This window comes from Myzus persicae, unplaced genomic scaffold (genome assembly GCF_001856785.1).
Source record: "Myzus persicae strain clone G006 unplaced genomic scaffold, MPER_G0061.0, whole genome shotgun sequence".
Lineage (NCBI taxonomy): Eukaryota > Metazoa > Arthropoda > Insecta > Hemiptera > Aphididae > Myzus > Myzus persicae.
In genome coordinates, this window is record NW_019102521.1 from 191,956 (window position 1) to 208,930 (window position 16,975).

Consider the following 16,975-nt stretch of genomic DNA (forward strand, 5'->3'; position numbering starts at 1 on the left):
TAAATCCTAAAGTTAAAAATTAATATTTACACCAGTTATTTCTTAAATTTGATTAACACAATAGAATTTGAGGCGTTTCTCAAAACCTGCTTGAAATAGAAGTTTTCCGAAAGAGACAACCATAGTTTTCTATGAATGTGCAATAGTGTAAGAAATGATAATAGTTTTTAAAATAATAAAACTATTACCTGTCGGTTTAAACATAAGTAACTCAGTAGAATATGAAATTAATAAAAATTGTTGTATGTTATTTCTTAAAGCTTATTCTACAGCTTGTTTACCAATGGAATTCCTTTAAATGGAAAATAATGGAAGTTTTAAAATTTGGCAGATGTTTATTGTACATTTAACAGAAAAATTTATTTATCAGCATTTTAAGGTATGCAAAAATCATATTAAAGCTACATCATAAGATTAATTGAAAATTATATTTGAAAAGTACCATTCATCATTTTGAGTTATTGGAAGTGATTGGAAGTGGTAGTATATAATGTGCGAAAATATAACAAAATATTTTCAGAAAACCTCCCAAAAACATTATGTTTGACATAGTTATCAATGACTATGTTGAAAATCATCTTATATAGAGTACCTACAAACATAGCAGAAACATATTGAATAAATATCAATGAGATATTTTTAATTCTATGTTAATATCCACAGAATATCCTTATAAACTTCCCTACAAAACTTTATATATCCAACAGATATTATATAAATGTCTTATGAACCAACTTTATTTATCTGATAAAGTGATAAATATCAGAATAACAATATATTATTTATATCCACATAATTATATTGAAAAGATATAGTATTGATATACTATGAATATTATTTTAATATTAAACTAATAACCAAATACAGTTATTTAATTTATATCAACACTCATATATTGATCAGATATATATTGATATATTTTTATATTCAACTTATACCCAAATATAAATATCTTATGCATATCAACACATATATTATATCCATTAGATATATTTTTAATATCTTTTTATATTCAACTTATATCCAAATACAAATGTCTAATGTATATAATATGTAAATATCCACCAGATAAATTATAAATTAATAAATATTATTTGTTTCCATTAATAGTTAATATCTAATTTAATAATCTCTCACACATCACTTCATTATAATAACCGTAGCTATAATAATAAAATATTTATTTTATAAATATGAAATAAAATAATACAATAAATTCATAATAATCTGCAATGTCATTTTAATAATTTCACATAAAAAAAAAAAAAGAAATACAAATCAAACTTTTGGCTCATCAGCACATCTCTTTTATGAAATAGATTTATTATTATACATAATAGATAAATTTAGATTAAGAATACATAGAGTAAAAAAGTATATAAATATACATAATATATAGATTATAATATTATAAAAGGTTTAAAGTTACTAAAAAAGTAATAAAAACAAATACAAATATATTAGAATTAATAACATTGAGGTTACATTAGCAGATATATTTAAAACCTTTTGAAATAATTTGGCTGTTGGACAATTTGCATATTATGAAGATAACTGCGATGTAGATTTTATGGAAAAATAAATTCATTGTGTCGACTGTTGGAAATGATTTCATAAATCGTAACGTGTGGCATTGAAGATTTGGGTATTGTATTTATTTAGTCATTATATATATAAAATATGAAGCATAAAATAATTGTGAATTAAATTGTATTTTTGTTAATAATGTCTTTAGTATTATTTTATGTTTTATGTATTTTTGATGTAATTTAAACTTGTAAAATAAAAAAAATGTTGTATCCTTATGCTACATACAAGTTTCTTCAATGAAACTTATAAAATTAATGCTTGGGACTAAAAATGACACTGACTGACTATCTGACTAGGTATTCCAGTATAGTCTGGAGTTCTAGACATAGGGTAGCTAAGTTAGAAATATTGGTTTAATGTATTAGTATGATTATATCGTTATTTTTCATTATTCTAGAATCTAGTTTTTTACCTAGTTTTATATTAAAACAAATACAAATAGTTGTAGGTATTTTAATAAAAATTGACTGCTATTTGTTTTTATATTGAAATCAGTTTATTTTACTATATCTTGTTCGGGTAGATATACTCCAATAAGGTCTGGACGTATGGTATTCTTAAATTTTAGTATAAACATCTGGTGAAAATTTCAAGTATCTACTGTTGTGATTGGTTATTGTGCTACAATCAAAATCAATTTTGTCAAAAACATTTTTCTCGATTATTTTGAAAAATATTAAGAATTTTTCATTTTGACTTCTCAGCTAGAACCAACTTGCAGTCTTAATATAAACTGTAGACTATATAGTTGTAGATTAGGTTAGGCTAATCTAAAATGTACAAGATAATATGAAAGTTGAAACAAAGTCAAAATGTACCTATACATAGATATTAGTGTCTAATAAAAATTTTATTTTTTTGCATAATTAAAATACTATTTGAAGGTTGCCATGAATAGAAATGCTAATGTAGACATTTAGTAATATATTTTGAGTTCGTTTTTTTTTTATTTTGAGTTTCTAAATTTATGTGATTGATAAATGATTCATACTATTTTTTTTATAAGTACATTTCTATTTGAACTATTTTAAGCTTTTTTATGAATGTAAAATATGAGGATCAGTATTATTAAAACTTTGTATTAGAATTTAGAAATAACTAATAAGAAAAGCTTCACATCTAATGATGGTTCAATATTAATCTATATATATATATGAGGCTATTTCTTGACTAATATAATATTATCAATTAAATAATTAGAAAATTGGGTCACTTTATATATATATGCCTAGGTATACTATGATTGTAATAAATCAAACTACAGTAATTAATTCCAATATTTGGCCAAACTGCCCATTTGATTGCATTTCGAATACCTGAGGCTTTTTCAAAATCAATGCTGAGCGTTGATAATTTTGATGCACTCATTATTAATCAGATCATTAGGTAGGCCTATAAATAATACACAATTATTGATCATCATGTTACATTTTTATAGAATTTTATTAGAAGTTGTATTTTCGAATTTATATTCATTGTGGTAATGTGGTATTTACATCCACTTAAATTGCAGGTACCTATAACTCCAACATTTCTGGACGGAACTTACCATGGACTTTTTTGTACCTACTCATTTTGAGCGGAATTCACAAGCACCCATTTATTGTACTTCCAAAAACGAGTCGACAGTAGTTATGAAGGTAATTTATTTTTACCAACGTAATTATTCGCTCGTAGAATCTAAATATGGTTCGACCTTATAACAAATGCGTTTTTAGAATATAAATTAATCGACGATCGTACCTAACCCGATTTCGGATTAATATTCAATATCCATACATATCTTGGCGTACCTAGTCCGAATTATATAATATTGAATACCTAATCCTAATGTAACGTCTCGTGGTGGCTCTTGTTTGCACCAATGCCAAATTACTAAATTTTACAATACTAAATTCAATGTAGGTACCCATGTGAGCGATTTAATAATACGGTCACCTATCAATAACTTAATAGGTGGGACATTTGAGTGTCATCGGTCCGTATATAAGCGCAAGTCCGTATCAATCCAAATATCATTCGCTCAACACCAGCTTGTAAAGCAATATCGACTTCTTTCAACTCGTCAACCAACCAAACCAAACAAATACCAAAAATGAACGCCATCATGAAAATCGTAAGTACAAGTATTTAAAACCTGAGATTATTTGTTGATAGTATTAATATTCAAATATTGAAAGTTGAAAAGATATTGATTTGATTTCATCATCAAACGTCAAACATTTGTTTGAGTGTGTGAACTTTCGAATTTAATATTAAATCCAAAAATGGTTGATTAAATAATTTACACATATAACTTACAATTTTACTAAAAAATTAGTACGAAGTATTGGTTAGGAAGCGCCTGTTCATATATTACATTTTTTTCACACATTTTGAGAATTTAAATCGCTTCTTATATTATCGAAGGAAAAAATGTAATTACGATGAGAGGTGTTTTTCAAACACGTAAATTAAATAAATAATCAATTTATAGATATAACTGTTTGAATTTCAAAAGTTTTAAATTATGTCGTTCGAGGAAATAATAAAAAAATTTGATGACCTTAGAAAGCATGATGTATTTATGTTTATCCTTAATTCCTTGTGACGAACTCTAGGAAAAATAATTCTTTGAATATTGTGATCGATGCAAAATCGTAACGATCAACTCGATAATCACATGGTAATATGGTATAATAGGACTCTACGATCACACACACCACATCATGTTTTGAAATTACAAAAAATTCTGCCTTAATATTGCACCGTGTTTTTCTCACGTGGTCTGCATAAAAATTGTCTATACCGAACCCCTTAAACAAATTAAGGTGATTCGGTCGACGATGTTATAATAATATAAATGAATTTACAAACCTGAAACCATTTTATTATTAGCATTTATATGCAACACTGTGTTTTTTTTGCGACTTCTGATTATTTATTATTATCTTATTACTTTTGTCAGTATTTCAGTAATGTCCACGAATCCACTTTATGATGAGGTAAATGGTGGTGTTTTTACTTTGCTCTTTTTTTTTTAAATTTTGGACAAAATAAATATTATGAGTTTATTAAAAAACGTTCTCTTAGTACACGAACGAACACTTACGGTTTTTGTATTTTGTGTGTGTTTGGTGCAGACATTAGCCGCCGTTGCAGTGTTCGCGTCCGCCATGATGACCGCATCTGCCAAACCTGCTGAACTAGTGCCCGCCGCCGCCATCGCTCCGGTGGCCGTTGCTACGCCCTACGCTAGCTCGTTCACGTCACACAGCGTGGCCCACAGTGTGGCCACTCCGGTCGTACCAGCCGCCGCTCCGTACGTGGCCGCTGCTCCATACGCCGCTGCTCCATACGCCGCGGCGCCCTACGTCGCAGCACCCTACGCGGCTGCCCCTTACGCCGCCGCGGCACCTTACGTAGCAGCACCATACGCAGCCTCCCCTTACGGTTACTACCCGTACGCCGCTCCGGCTTACCTGTAAAGCCCGTTCCGAGCGACGACGATGACCAACACTACGAATCAGTCGACACGCGATAACGGACGAGAGACGACCGCAACGACTACACTGCAAACGCCACTGATTTTTATAATGTTTAAATCACATTACTTAAAGCAATGCGATACAATATTATATGATATTCATAAAAATAAATACATCAAATTTTGCCTCGATACGAATATAATGTGTGTATCGTGAGTGCGTATATATACACGCAAAATGTAATGTACGCAAATATTTTAATATAACATGTAAATATACATAACATATACACATGCAATGAAACATTTGTTTGTCCTCTATACACCTAGTCTACATTCATCTATATTAATTTGAATTAATATGATTCATATTGAAACAACGTGACTTAGGGCGCAACTCATTGCAAGTAGCAAGTATGGTAAAATATGGAAAGCAATTCAAATACACTGGGCTATTCTTTTTTTACTATAGGACTACGGAAGAGAAAGATGTAAAAAATTGGTAAAAGTTGGTACAGGTAACAATACCAACACGTCCAAATATTAAAACATAACTACATGATGTTTCATTTCGATTTCGCAAAAAATTAACAAATCATTAAACGTAGACATTAATTTTTTTTTTATGAAACAACGTATTAATGTCAAATTGATATCATCGTATTGCAATGCTATACTGCACGAGGATTGTAATTTTAACGAAACGAAGATGGTTCGTAACAAACCTTCAACCTTGCATGCACAGTGGGTAAACTAGAAGGGATTAGTAGGCATTAGTAGGTTGAAATGAAATCGAGTGTTAGGGGCACTGTGGACTTTGAAAGTTTGCGGAGTTTGACCCACTCCCCTCTCACTATAATCACTGTCGTATACGTCACTGTACGCTTTCGCTCTGCACTTTTGTGTCCCGATGGACGACTGTTGAATTCCACCTATTAAGGCAGGTTTTCCGCAAGTACATCTTGTACCATGCCGACTTCGGATGTCTACTCTTGGCCCCAAGCCCATCTAACATCGACAATGTAGATTTGCAAGAATAAGGGTTTTTGCTATACTATTTAATGTTGGTATCTATTTGATAGGTATTATATTATTTTTAATAAACGCACCGAAGTGGTGAAGCGTTGGAGTAAAATTAGTTTATGTGGCTTGTGAAAATTGTGTCTATTTTGTACAGGTATATTTCGGTTTTTTTGTAACTAGTGTAAAAGTTTCACGAGAAAACTTGTATTGAATTCCCCAGCGTTTTGACAGAAGAACAAAAAAACAATTACCGACTACAATAATTGTATGGTCATTTGCAAAACAAACACACTATATCATATAGAAACCGGAGCTTAACACTTATTAATACATGCAATAAAATATTATATAACATAATATTATTATAGTATTTATTTTTATCGTTGCAGTTACTCGCATACTTTAACGACAACGCTGCAATGCGCCAATGCCCATATAATATCCATCTGACTAATATTCCAAAGTATTATCTTACCGAATACATTTATTTAAGCTATTTTTACAGTTCAATAAAATGATGAAATGTCTAACAGTTTTTTATCATATTTTAAGAGTACGCGCTACCCATGTGTCTGTTGTCTCCACGGTCTTACACAAAAGTACGACATAGCAAATTTTTATCTTCTAGTTTCAATAGTGTGCTGTTAGTTTTGATGTTAGAGTGAATTGACGAAATGAATCAAACGTTTAGGTAAAAACATTATCTGTGCTTAAACTTCACCGATTTGTTCGATATTTTAATTTTCACGTAAAAAGGTACGTGAAATATCACAAATAAAAAATGCTCATATCTGGATTGAAAATTAAAATATCGAAAAAATCGCCGACACTTAAGCTCAGATAATGTTCTTACCAAAAATTTGTAAAGAGACGCATTCACTTTAATCATAAAACTAACATCACACTATTAAAACTAGTAAACGAACATTTATCATGTTGTAGGTACGCGTGTAAGACTGAGACAACAAATGGGTAGCGCTCTTTTAAGAGGACGCCACACCCGTATGTGTCGTCTCCGTCTTACAAACGAGTAACATACCGAATTTACGCTCAGCAATTCAAGTTTTATGCCGTTAGCTTAAAAATTAGAGTGTATCAACCTATTATGAAACTTGATGGAAAGAACTTAATCTGTGTTTTGTTGGAAGTATTTTACAATAATTCAGTTTTTAAGTGGAGTTATGATAATTTTTAATTTACATTTACTACACAAGCGTACCTCTCTTAAAAACTAAAGTATCGTTAAAAAACTTCCAAAAAAACACAGATAAAGTTCTTACCATCAAGTTTCATAAAAGGTCGATTCACTCTAATTTTTAAGCTAACGGCATAAAACGTGAACTGCTGAGCGTAAATTTGGTATGTTACGCGTTTGTAAGACGGAGACAACACATGCGGGTGTGGCGTCCTCTTAAGTGCTAAAAATTTATTTTTCATCTATCACAACATTCGATACATTAGATCACAACACTGTAGATATCACTTCTTTAATAGATAGATTTTTTTCGGAGGGGATCTGCAGGGACTTGGCCTTTTTTCACGGTTGGGGTTTGTTGATATAATATATTATACTGGTTAAAGTAGCAGAGTTATTTAAAAAATATTTTCTCCCGTTACTCATTTTTTTACTACTCCGTCCTCAGAATTTTAATTTTTGACATTAAAATTATAAATTTAAAAAGATTTAATTTTACATAATATATAAATCTATTAAAGGAAAAAAAAACAATTCACTAAATTTAATGAGCGATTGTCATTAAATATTAATGCATGACTCCCAAAGTATAAAAATAAATAATAACTAACCACTCAGAATAAACAAAATATCGCGACAGAATATGTTAGGAAGGAATTGTATAGAGGAGACCTTGCGCTCATTAGAGGTGATTGAACTTTTTTAGTTTTTTCCTTATGAAGAGATAAGCAAAATGTATTTTCGTGTTGTAAGAAAGGAAATAAATAGTAAGTATTTCAATGATGGTCCATCATTCCGTGCTAAAATACAGTACGTCAAAGTTGTAGGTACCTATAAAATAAAATAAATTGTTTATAGTTTGTACCTAAAAAGATTCCTATAACTTTTTTTTTGCATTTTTTAAATATCTATTTAACGTGTAAAAGTGACAACCATGAAACATTTAATATAGAGATCGTACATTAGTAACACTATCAAACAAGTAAGTGTTATCTTAAATCTATATCTATCTATACTAATTAATTACTAATATTATAAAGCTAAAACAGTTACGCTGATGTTTAAATTTGACCTAATAATTGCGTGATTATTGTTATACCATTTGCATAAGTTTGTAACCACAACGTTGTAATTTCATATCCCTTTATTGAAGCCTTCTCTATAAAAATAGAACATTTCATACATTTTTATTCACAACATTTTATTTTGTCAAGATTTTAACTTCAAATCCTTAAGAGAAACAGTAAGTATGTATTTTTTAAAATTTTATTTGATGTAAAAAAAACTTATATTATTGAATTGCTAAAAAATCAACTTTGTGGGATCTTGCACTCAATTTTCAAGCATTTTAACAGAGCCTAATTATTTATCAACATTAAAAACAAAAAATTCAAAACTTTAAAATGTGTATGATAGTATTAGGAATATATAAAAAATTATAATTTAAAAAACAGTGGAATGTTTCGAGTTTCTATACGATCAATATTTTTGAATCATAATTAAATAATAAAAATTGGTTTAGGATAAATTCATACATTTATTTTGTACGTTTGAATATCAGATGTTGTCAATATTTGAACTTCAATCACTCATAAAAATGTATTGTACACACCGATTTTTTTTAAATTTTCTATTAATTAAACGTATACGTGGTATTTCGTATAAAATGGTTAAACCTTATAAAAGATAGTTAAAACCTTTTTAAAAGTACCAACTAGAACCAATTTCTACCAGAACCCCCCTAGAAGTTGAATATCGTAGCACTGTTTTTGTAGTTACTTAAGACGTATACAAATACACAGAAAACCAACATCGTTGTAAATTTAATAGATTTGTCGCTCCACTCAAAATCCAAAATATATACTTCATTCAAAAAATGTAAAAACAAAATGAGTGTTTGCCATTATAAGAATCACCTTGAAATATATAATACATTTTTTTACAATATTGACACATTGCACGACTGTATACATTTTATATTTTAAAGACTATCACAAGGTTGTAATGTAGAATAAAGATTGTGTAATTATTTGTGAACTCTATTAAAGTTCATTGACCTGATTTTATACTACACTATAGTATAGCACTAACTAACTATAGTATATTAGTATACTTAATACCTACAACAAATATGTATTAGTAAATAAATAATTGAATTTTGATAAAAATTAAATCCACTAAATATATTTTTTAAACGAGTACCTACCCATAGTTAATTAGTTCTAATAAGTTATAATTATAATCTATAAGCATTTAGAGTTTTGATGAGCGGAGTTGTGGATCTGAATGTTGCGAGATTCACCTGTGCCAACACTATAGGTTCATCTAAAGGATAAGAAGTACTTAATATGTAGATACTAATAAGTTATAACTACTAATTAATTACTGGTTAAAAATTAAATTTTTATAGATTGAAATTCTCAGAAAAATATTCTGCTTTGAATATGAAATTAAAAATCTATACTATCAATCAAAAAGTAAAAAACAAAATAATAACTATAAATAGTAAATTCGTTAAAAATAGTATTGGTTTCAAATTTCGTAAGAAAAAATATTTCCTAAAAGGTTAATATAATTTCAAGAAAGGAGTGTTTACCTTAGGGTCGTCATTTCAGTTTTTTAACTGGGTGTGCAAACTTTTAAGCAGGCCAATATTTACATTTCACCAGGCCATTAAAAAAAAATATATTTATATATATAAATGTAGGTAGCCTATGCAAACTTATGCAAATATTCTTTCCTTCCCTTTTATAATTATAATTGAAAATCATAACGACTAATGCAACTTTTAAATAGTTAGCAAGTCAAAGAATTAAAAGCGTATAAGCAATGAAAGCAACCAGCTTAAGCCATATCACTATTATTTGAAAAAAAAGGCAAATAAAGTATAAGCAATGTAAACCTGATAAACCAAAAATATACAAAAATTTGAAAAAGATATATATTTTATTTATATAACCTATATATGATATCATAATGTATAAGTTGATTATGACGGCGCACTGGAGTATTAATGGCGGGAAAATTGTTAACATTTTTTAAGTTAGTCGTGCCGTTGCAGTCGTTGCACACCCTGCCCCCCCCCCCCAAATGACGCCTCTGGTTTACCTTTACAATAATTACCTTGCAGTACGTAAGTAGGTATACTGACTGAAATCACTTATTACAATAATATTTACTTTGACACATTGCGCAATTGAATACATCTTACAAAAATACAAGGTAGATTTTACAAGGACGTTGTACAAAAGAGTGTGTAGTAATTTGCGACACATATTAAAGTTCATTGACTTTAATACTGCGCATAAACTTAATATTTGTTTAACATATTATCATCTTCATTCTAATATAAATATAATATAATATATTAAGACCGTCGGAACCGATACATTTTTAGTACAGAAATATCGCTCACAGGTACAACTCTCACGTCTTGTAGAATAATCGGAATTTGTTAATTTTTATATATTTAATAGTAGATAACATTTTGCAGGTCAGATCAAAACTCGATTTGCAAAAACTAAAATATGCATTTGAATGATGCACAATATTTGTTATTTTTCTAGCACAATTTAAAGTAAAATGAAAATTCGGGCTATAATCCGACTTTAAAAAAGTTCTCATCTTTCATATCAAAAAATAATTACCAAAATTCGACTTATCAATGAAGCGTGAGAGTTTTTCGTTTGAAGCCATTTTTGTTGATATAATATACCGTTTCACCCCCTCCCCCCCTAAATAGGTATATAGCAGTAGATCAGTGAAAAAGTATTATAATTAAAGTAGCAACAAAAATATAAAATATAATTTCCAATTCATATAGAATGTCGGAAAATTGGAAAAACCGGCACGATGTCCTTAATATATTAATAATTAAATATCTCGAGCAAGTATATAATTTAAGATAAGTAAGATCATATATTAATGTTACTTGATTTATACAGGTACCGTTTTCTACGTAAATAAAATAAAGTATTAGGTAGGTCATTTAAATGTAAGTGCAACAAATCTATATTGTGAACCGCGCAGTTTTTCTTGAATCGAAGTTCCCGAATGGTATTTTGCCCGAAAGTCCGAAACCCCGAAACTTTTTTTACCGAACTCTTTTTTTCCTTTTTTTAAATCTAATTATTGTGATTAGTTACGGTGGCATATTTTCTGTACAACATATTTACAGCTATTGCTATACATTCTAATCTATCAATAATTATTTTTTCCGTGCGATTAAGATAGAATTTATGAAAAAGTACCGGTATTTTTCCTTTATCGCACATTACCGTCGTTACAACGACATATTATACTGATTTGTATTTTACATATTGTTTTTATATGCATTATAATTTATCGATTTTAATATCGATTCGGATAAAAGGTGTTCGGGAAAAAAGGGTTTACGGACTTTCGGAAAAATACCGTTCAGGAAAAAGTTCATTCGGGAATTTTGATTCGGGAAAAATATCGGTAACTCTATATTGTGCACAGGATGAAAACGTTACTGTTGCTAGTGTTGCTAGCCGTGCTATTGCATCCCCACAGTATCTCCGGAGCTCGGATTTTGGCGGTCGAACCTTACGGCAGCAAAAGCCACTGGCAGTACATGAGGTCCATACTAGACGTGTTGACCACCCACCACCAGGTGACTGTCATCACACCGCTGCCGATCGGTGACCGGGAGAACTACACGGAAATCGACGCTTCCAGCGTCTTGCCCATTTATCTGGAAATGAACACGATCGACTTGATCGAACAGTTCGGGTCGGTCATCGATTTATTGCCCCCGATGCCGGAACGTAGCCACGAGCGTGACATTTGCGACGCTCTGTACGACTTTGGACCCGTCGCCGACCTGTTGCGTGCCGATAACGACGATAAGGACGGTCATTACGATCTGGTGTTGGTGGAGCCTTTCCACTCATCTTGTCTATCGTACTTAGCCTATCGATTGCATGTGCCAGAAGTCTATGCGATCCCATTTGCCATATCCTCGCCTACTGAGATCATGTTCTTTGGTACGGAGTCTAATCCGTCCTATGTGCCAAACCTGATGTTCAATGGCGGCGTCCCGAAGACGTTCGAGCAACGACTGACCAACTTGGCGCTGTTCGTGTACGTCAAGTTCGTGACGTGGTTGACCGACACCAGAATGATTTACCGCGATCCCAAACGGTACGACATACCCGATGTCCGGCACAAACCGTCGATGGTTTTCATCAACACACATACCATCACTGAACCTCCTCGGCCGTTCCCAGTCAATATGATCCAAATCGGTGGCATCCATTTGAAACCACCTGAAATATTACCGTATGTAAGGGCGATTATAATATTATATTGTTTTGTATACTAATGAGTTAAATTTGAGTATTGCAAGTAACTAAGAACGCATATTTGACTACAATAGTTACTACTTTTAATTTTAATTTTTTGTATTATCTTCTAGTATGACGACTATGATAGTTCTACAATTATATTTATGTAACTTATGGTTTATATATAACAAGTTTATAGTAGTACAATTAAAATATTTTAATAGTTATTATCAAGACTGATCAAGAAAAAAACATAAACAGTATTGGTATATTGAAACATTTATGAGAGTATTGGTATAGATAAGATTATTAAGAAGTGATATTATGGAGTGGTAATGACGGAAAGTGGGAATTTATTTATAATTGCTGTTAATTTTATTAATAATAGGTTCAGAATGGACTTCAGTTCTTCGAGAAATGTTGAAATAAATTGTGTTGATTGATCGGATGGTGAATCATTTGTTGGAACACTTACGTTGGTGTATGTAGGATCTGGTTTTTACTTAGAGCTTGGGTTGATATTCGCTTGTATCGAGGATGATGGAACGACGGGTGGAAATGGTTATTATTTATTGGTTTTTTTATAGTATTTAGCATAGCTGATTTTGTCTATGAATAGTTAACTTATATCTGTAAGTAACAAAAATAAAACAGTATCATCGTCACAACAAAATAGGCAAAATAGCTAACATAATTAATATAAGTATAATGTATATGGACGTAGAGTAGGGTAGGTTATTTTTGTCCATTAACTTTTCCCTGGCGGATTGAGAAGAATTAAAATTTTCAATCTTAAATATATTTAAATATTAATTCAAATATTTTAAAAGTTATCTCTCATCAGTACCAACAATGGTTAGTTGCTCGTTTTTGCAAGTTCCCCAATATATGTATCAAGCGTAAAAAACTATAATATATTATATCATTGAAAAAAAAACTTTGTTAAGTATACTAGAAAGCTGTTATTTATCAGTCTTTTTTAATTATATAATCATCATACTTCAGGACATATTAGAATTTATTGAAAATTCACCACATGGAATAATATACTTTACATTTGGATCCGTGTCATCAATGTCAACCCTACCGAAACACATTCAACGAACATTCATTGACACGTTTGCACAAGTTCCTCAAAGAATATTGTGGAAGTATGAATGTGAAATTAATGACTTACCCAAAAATATAATGACTAGAAAATGGTTCCCACAACGAGAAATTCTTCGTATGTTACCAAAATGTTAAATATATTAAAGCAAAGATAAGTTGTCATAATTACATTTCAGTTCATCCAAACGTAAAGTTATTTCTAAGCCATGGTGGAATATCTGGAGTATATGAAGCTGTTGATGCTGGATTACCAATTCTTGGATTCCCTCTTTTCTTTGACCAACCAAGAAACGTGGGTAATTTAGTGGACGCAGGAATGGCATTATCGATGGACATACGAACTATAACTAAAGATTCATTATTAAAGACAATTAATGAACTTATCAAAAATAAAAAGTACGTTACAGTGTATGAGTACCTTTATGTAATATAATATAATATATTTATATACCACAAAAGTTAAATTCTTTTTCAACTTCAGTATCTTTTGTGGTTGGAAAGTGAATCTAGTTGGTGCATTAGGTCAAACTTCCCCGTAGTTTAGAAAAAACAACAAAAATATTTAGAAAAAACGAGAATTTTTCATTAAATTTTCAATAAATTCGATTTTAGGTTTTGGTGTGTACCTCTGAAGGTACCTCTAGCTTAGATACATGAAATTTCCACCAAATTTTTATTTCATCATTTTATATAGGTACTTGATAACATAAAAAAAAATGTTTTGATTTGTTTTGGGACATTCAATTTTTTTTTCTTTCTATAAATGACAATATTTATTTGGTTTTTATTTAAATTAATATCGTAAGATTATTGGGCTTCACTGAGAAAAACTCGCGAGTAACTCAACAATATGATGTCATTTGTTAGGCCAAAAAAGCTTGAAAATTGAATGCAAGGCTTCTCGCACATTGTTACAATATTAGTTAAAAAATACATACCTTAGTTTTTTTATAAGTATTTAAAGTTCAAATTTTGGTAAAATTTATCAAACTGAACATTTACAAATTATTTTGCATTTAAATCAAGTAGTTTAAACTGTAATCAGAAAGTCAAAAAGAGTACATAAACACATTTTTTTAATAGTTATTTCAAGTTAATATTTGGACAACATTAGATATTTAAACAAAGATTAATGATTGTAGTTATTTTGTTAACTGCTGTAATTTAAAAATATTATTCCTGGGTGCTTGAAACTTACAAATTATATTAGTATACTTAATATCCACAAGGACATTTTAAAATTTTCATTCAAAATTAATTTAACCCACGTCTTACTGGCTACTACCTTTTTAAGCTTAATAGTAAAAATATTACTTTAATCATTATAATATCATAAAATATACTTGATAATATTATAGGTTGGTCTCCGCTAAAAATCTTTTTTCGTATACAATGATTTTATATAATTGAATTCAAATTTAACATATCCATACAATGGCTTGTCTAGACACTTAATGTACAGCAGAACGTAACACACTTTCTCGCTTTTTTATTTGATTTAATTTATACGGGAATTATTATTTGTATTAATATTATACATTTAAATTTAACCATAATCAAACCTAATTTAAAACTTTGCATGTTTTTTATAAATTTATCAGTATAAAATAAAAATATATATTTAAATGTACCTATTATACATATGCGTTTTACACCACAGGTATACTAGTAATGCAAAACTGGTATCAAAATTCTTTAAAGATCGTCCACTTTCACCTTCTGAATCGGTAAAATATTCGATTGATTATGTTCTACGACACCACAGATCTTATTATCTTCACGATGAAGCTCACAAATCAGCTTCTTGGTACCAAAACATGTTATTGGATATAATTATGGTAGTAGTAATTTTGCTGTCAATATTTTTGTATTCAATTTATTTAAAATTTAAAATTTTAACAAAATATATTTTTTAAGAGTCTCCATGTGCGTTTGTGCTTCTGTAGAATATTGTTACCAAAAAGTTGTTTAATTACTTATTGATTTATAAGTTAAATTAATAATATTATAAGGTTATGGTATATGTACTTATGTATTTGTACTAAAAGTTAGAAATATAATAAATCTAAAATGATTTGAGCGGTTAACAATGAAAAATGTTGTATTTTATGTAAATGATAATAAACTACTCTTATTAATATCAAAGTTCTAATGTACGCACCATAGCTATAGTCGCTACAAATAGCACACAACTCCCGAAATATTATTAACATTAACATAATTTTTATTTTAACGATATGTTTCTGAAAATGTCAAAGGGATAACTTTGAAATCATGGAACACATCTGACCCATTCAATTTTGTTTGATTTTTGTACCATTTAGGTTAAACAATGTTTGCCAGCTGCATATATTTTCAAATAATATTATAAGTATATTTTTTTAATAATTAACTCTTATATTTCAATTGTAATACGATCCCTAGATAATTACATAACTAATTAATCGACGTAATTATTCATTAATAAATTATATCATATTTTTACATTTTACTTAATATTATTTTGCTATTTGAAACTCATATTATGGTATCTTATCTTAAATACTATTTTGTACATACCAATAATTATATTTTATTTTTTTAACTAAGAACTTATCTATCTTAATTTTTTATTATCTATATAGAAAGTTGTAATTCAAATATAGTTATTTTAAATTAAAGTTTTAATAATAGTATCACATCCATACATGTAAATATAAATAATAATTACCGTCCCCTAAAAAATTAATATTGAAAACACAAACATGAGTAGTCATGACACGCATGTGATTTAAAAAAAAAATAATAATAAAATATAAAATCCATTTACCTATCAAAATGATGTGTGCCGATTGGGAAATAATTTTAAGAAATGAGCAGGGAAAAATGTTTTGCAATTGGCAAAACGATCAAAAAAGACAATTGTATTTTTAGTGGTTTTAAGGAGGTGGAACCAAGGTTTAAAAGTGATGGAAGTCGAATGAGATAAACCTTCTAGTTTCTACATTACTATACTAAGGAATGGAACTATTTTAAAGTAGTAGTGTTGTGAAGGAACATCATGTTCGTCAAAACCTGAGAATAAATATTACTGTTTACTGTTGACAACTATAAAGTAAAGCTTACTTAGTATATTTTTGAAAAATGATACAAATTAAATACATTTTAATATAATATATTATATTATGTGCTCTTTAGATGTTTTTAGTGAAGCAAACTACTACCGACTTTTGGAAGGATTTAAGACACATTGTACAATAACGAATGCATAATATCAAAAGAAGAATACCAACCAGTATAGGT

At 29.4% G+C, this 16,975-nt stretch overlaps 2 protein-coding genes across 3 annotated transcripts; both read left to right on the forward strand.

Annotated features, from left to right (window-relative positions):
* The first annotated feature begins 3,559 nt into the window (after nt 1-3,559).
* On the forward strand, nt 3,560-5,360 carry LOC111032398 (proline-rich protein 27-like). Its single transcript, XM_022312706.1, has 2 exons — nt 3,560-3,706; nt 4,713-5,360. Exons 1-2 carry the CDS (start codon nt 3,686-3,688, stop codon nt 5,055-5,057), a joined length of 366 nt encoding a protein of 121 aa, XP_022168398.1. The 5' UTR covers nt 3,560-3,685; the 3' UTR covers nt 5,058-5,360.
* Nucleotides 5,361-8,065: 2,705 nt separating this feature from the next.
* On the forward strand, nt 8,066-16,962 carry LOC111032401 (UDP-glucuronosyltransferase 2C1-like). 2 transcript variants are annotated; one of them, XM_022312710.1, is made up of 6 exons: nt 8,066-8,256; nt 11,757-12,582; nt 13,589-13,808; nt 13,870-14,089; nt 15,354-15,531; nt 16,871-16,962. In XM_022312710.1, the coding sequence occupies exons 2-6, from the start codon at nt 11,758-11,760 to the stop codon at nt 16,931-16,933; spliced, it is 1,506 nt and encodes a 501-aa protein (XP_022168402.1). In that variant the 5' UTR covers nt 8,066-8,256; nt 11,757; the 3' UTR covers nt 16,934-16,962. The 2 variants fall into 2 exon arrangements, with proteins under 2 accessions (XP_022168402.1, XP_022168401.1); XM_022312709.1 differs by lacking the exon at nt 16,871-16,962 and having other exon boundaries at nt 15,354-16,284.
* The last annotated feature ends 13 nt before the right edge of the window (nt 16,963-16,975 follow it).